Source organism: Hibiscus syriacus, unplaced genomic scaffold (assembly GCF_006381635.1).
Source record: "Hibiscus syriacus cultivar Baekdansim isolate YM2019G1 unplaced genomic scaffold, ASM638163v2 tig00110257_pilon, whole genome shotgun sequence".
Classification (NCBI taxonomy): Eukaryota; Viridiplantae; Streptophyta; class Magnoliopsida; order Malvales; family Malvaceae; genus Hibiscus; species Hibiscus syriacus.
The window spans coordinates 132,675-136,217 of record NW_024062648.1 but is presented as its reverse complement, the minus strand read 5'-3'; the positions used below and the strand labels follow the sequence as shown (position 1 = coordinate 136,217).

Here is a 3,543-nt window from a genome sequence, read left to right as displayed (position 1 = left end):
TTTCTTAATTCATATTCTTGTTTACTGACATTATTACTTCACCGTTACATATTTCATATTCTTATTTAACAACAACAACTTAATATGAAAAGATATTTTTCATTACATATTTCGATTAATTTGCTTACAAAAATTGGTGATATAACATCAACCACGTCACCCTTCAAATTACAAAAAACCTAGGTAACAACCATCCCATTTGAAAAAGAAAATTTGAACTAGAAAACTATAAATGATAAGGCAAACAACTACTTCTCATAATGCACAAACAAACAGAATAAATGTGTTTTTTCTTAACCCTAAGCAAAAATAACATCATTTGAACTGCCCAAAACCATCTTAGAAGTTTTGTTTCTGAAAGTTGAATCTAATGGTTCATCATGTAAATATTCATCCATATTATGGATGGCTGTTCATCAAACAACTAAATTTCTCCAAGAATTGGAAAGAAAAAAAGAAGACGAAAAGAGCCGCCGGATTCCACATCTACGTTGCTGCAGCGGTAACCATAGGATCCGTATTGCAAATACTAGAAGAAGATTGGCATTTTCCCAAAAGTAATCACATAAAGTCGTAATCATCGACGTCATCGTAAGCGTTAACAACCAAATCATCATCTGGTTTGTCGACATGGAGCTGTTTCTTTTTCCCACCTGAAAATTAAAAATAGAACCACGGTTAGAGAATTGTCGTACTTAAAATTGATTACGAGCATAATACGATATATAATCAGAACAATTTGTTAAGAAGATGAATTAGACAAAAGCACGTAGCTTCTCTATACGGTACTATTATCGGGGCTCGAACACCTACATCAGGTGTTGGAAGTTCATTCTTACAAAGACCTTTGCAAAAGCAAATAGGGGTATCATGCAACATCATAGTGTCTCATGAACTTTTAGTTTTAATGTTTAAAATTATGGAAGGGAGTGGCATTTACCTATGTCGGAAGTAGCAATTACCCGATAATGAAACTAAGGAGAGGCATTTATCTAGCTAATACCTACCCTCACTATAAGCATAATGCTCAATTATACATGGAAGTAACTTTACGTAACTATCGTCGGATACGCTTTTCCTTAAAAAGAGTCAATTTCTTTTTCTCCCACAATTGATTTAAAATTCTCAATTAAGCGAAAATTTGACAGAAGAATATAACAGATGCCAGAAGAATGAAAGGAACATTGGATTGGTTACCTGTCTTCTTTTTAGTTGTCGCTTCTTTTTCTACTTTTAGCTTCTCATTCGCGATTGCTGTGACTGAGGACGCAATATCTTTGACATCAGCCGCTTTCAAATTAGTCAACGATAATCTCATCACGGCCTTGAGTAGGGCAATATAGTGGAAACTTTTCTGCATCAAAGGTTGTATTTAGGTGACATGAGAGCTTCGTCAACGCAGTCCCAATGAAGGAAAAGAAGGATGATTAAACTCACCTCATATGAACGAAGCTTGTGAGAAATAAGCTCGGCATACTCCATAAAGTCACTTTCAGATTTGGGAATAAAATTATCAAGAGTCTTATCATCACCTTTCTTGGAAAAAAGTTCAGCAGTTGACCTATAATCCGCTTCTTCCACAAGCCTACGAAAGAAAGCAAAATGTCAGACCAAGGAGCCTTACGCATAATAAACAGTATGCGAAGAGGTGGAGAAAAAACAGTACGACTTCGGCTAATTTAGAAAACAAACTACATCAAAACAGTGAACAAATTCAAGTTATAGGAATCACATTTTGCTTCAATATCCACCCTAACCTAATGACCAAGGAAAGACCTCATTGTCGTAACAATGGAAGTTGAAAAATTCTAATTTTCTACCTTTGTTGACGAAGTTTCTCGGCCTCTGGATCAAGGGGCTCTTCCTTGGCTGCTTCAATAGTTTTCCCTTTCTTTTCCGTAGCTTTTACTGCACCCTTTTTGGGGGCCTTCTCTTCTGGAGCTTTTGCAACAGGCTGACGATACCGATTAAGCAGACAATGAGTAAACGCAAATAATCTTTATTCCATTATCAGATATACAACACAAATACCTATTGTATTGAATAGAATGTTCACAGGAAGCAGCTAAGTTACGAGACGCATAGTAAACATTTATGCTAACGAGTTCATAACAATAGGTACTATACAGAAACACTATTATAATGCCAGTTTCCCAACTATTGTTGTAAGTGACACCATTATCAAAAGGGATGGAGGTTTAGAAGACAATATAACATCTTTAGGAGACATTCCATCTACTTGAATTACCAAATCTAAGTTCTAAAACAGGTTGCTAATCCAAGATTAGATAATATTTATCCATCCAACAATGCCTGGAGATACATATATCAAAATCAAATCCGGATCAATCCAAAAAGAAGTAATAACTTTCAGAATAAAACAAGCATATCCACACACACCATGTTAAATAATCCAAGGAGAACCATCATACCTGGGGAGGTTCTGGTTCATCTTCATCCTCCCATGATTCCTTGACATCGGAATCATCGATATCTTCATCATCCCATTTGCTTTTAGGCATCGCCTTTGTAGGGATAGACGGAATATCTTCCTCTACAAGAATAGCATACAATTTTGCAAGCCAAAAAAAAGGTTAAAGAAAACAAAATCACAAGCAGCTGATCAAAACAGAAAGAATCACAGAATGCAATAAGTTCTTCAACAAAGGTTCGAAATAGACCATAGTTCTAGCACTTAAATTTCTCTATTTCGCCTGGAAACACCAGCGCCAATTTCCCAATAAATTTTTACTTAAAGCAATCAGTTTTGAAAGATCAAAACTCAACCTCGTTAAAACCAAAAGCAAAAAAAATAAAAATAAAAGCCCTAAATTTCAATAAACCCAATCAATTTTTGCCTCTTAACAAGAAAGGGAAAATAAATCTTTCAACATTCAATTTCATAAACAATGAAAGAGACAAAAGGAAATAAAATCACTTGTGAATCAATACCCTGCCTATAAACAACAAATTTGGGCCAAAAGAAACGTACCCCAATCTTCCATCTCCACTTGTCGAAATTCCACGGATCGAAGAACAACCCTGAACACCAAAAAAATAAAAATATAGTCTTTTAGATTAAAAAAAACAAAATTTAACAGAAAAAACCCAAGAAGAAATGTACATGCCTTTAAAATAACTATAGTTGTTTGAAGTTGAGGGGGTTTACGTGTAAATCCCTTTTTTCTTCTCAGTTCAGATCAGATGCCGGAGAATCTACTTAAGGAAGATGAATTGTTTTAGGGTTTCCTTTTTTCTTTTATCAATTTTAATTTAACGCATTCTGTTTTATAATAGAGGAAAATCCCAACTCGAATACAAAATCTTGGGCTCGTTAATTAGGGTGAATTACCTAAATGCCCTTCAACGAGTTTGTAAAATCATTGGTCTTTTCTCAAAAAAAAAAAAGGGTAAAGTATTTTTTCATCACTCAACTTTGATCATATTTCTAATTTAATTACTAAATTCTAAAAAATTAAAATATGATCTTTCAACTTTTGAATTGCTATGTTCTTATCGGAAAATAATTTAAGTGCGAGAAAA

At 34.2% G+C, this 3,543-nt stretch overlaps 1 protein-coding gene across 2 annotated transcripts; it reads right to left on the bottom strand.

The window, feature by feature from the left end:
- Positions 1 to 271: 271 nt before the first annotated feature.
- LOC120114933 (eukaryotic translation initiation factor 3 subunit J-like) lies at positions 272 to 3,264 on the bottom strand. 2 transcript variants are annotated; one of them, XM_039135701.1, is made up of 7 exons: positions 3,129 to 3,264; positions 2,993 to 3,042; positions 2,433 to 2,554; positions 1,821 to 1,954; positions 1,438 to 1,585; positions 1,198 to 1,354; positions 272 to 653 (listed from the first exon to the last, which is right to left on the bottom strand). In XM_039135701.1, exons 2-7 carry the CDS (start codon positions 3,003 to 3,005, stop codon positions 562 to 564), a joined length of 666 nt encoding a protein of 221 aa, XP_038991632.1. In that variant the 5' UTR covers positions 3,006 to 3,042; positions 3,129 to 3,264; the 3' UTR covers positions 272 to 561. The 2 variants fall into 2 exon arrangements, with proteins under 2 accessions (XP_038991632.1, XP_038991633.1); XM_039135702.1 differs by having other exon boundaries at positions 3,170 to 3,244.
- Between the last annotated feature and the right edge of the window lie 279 nt (positions 3,265 to 3,543).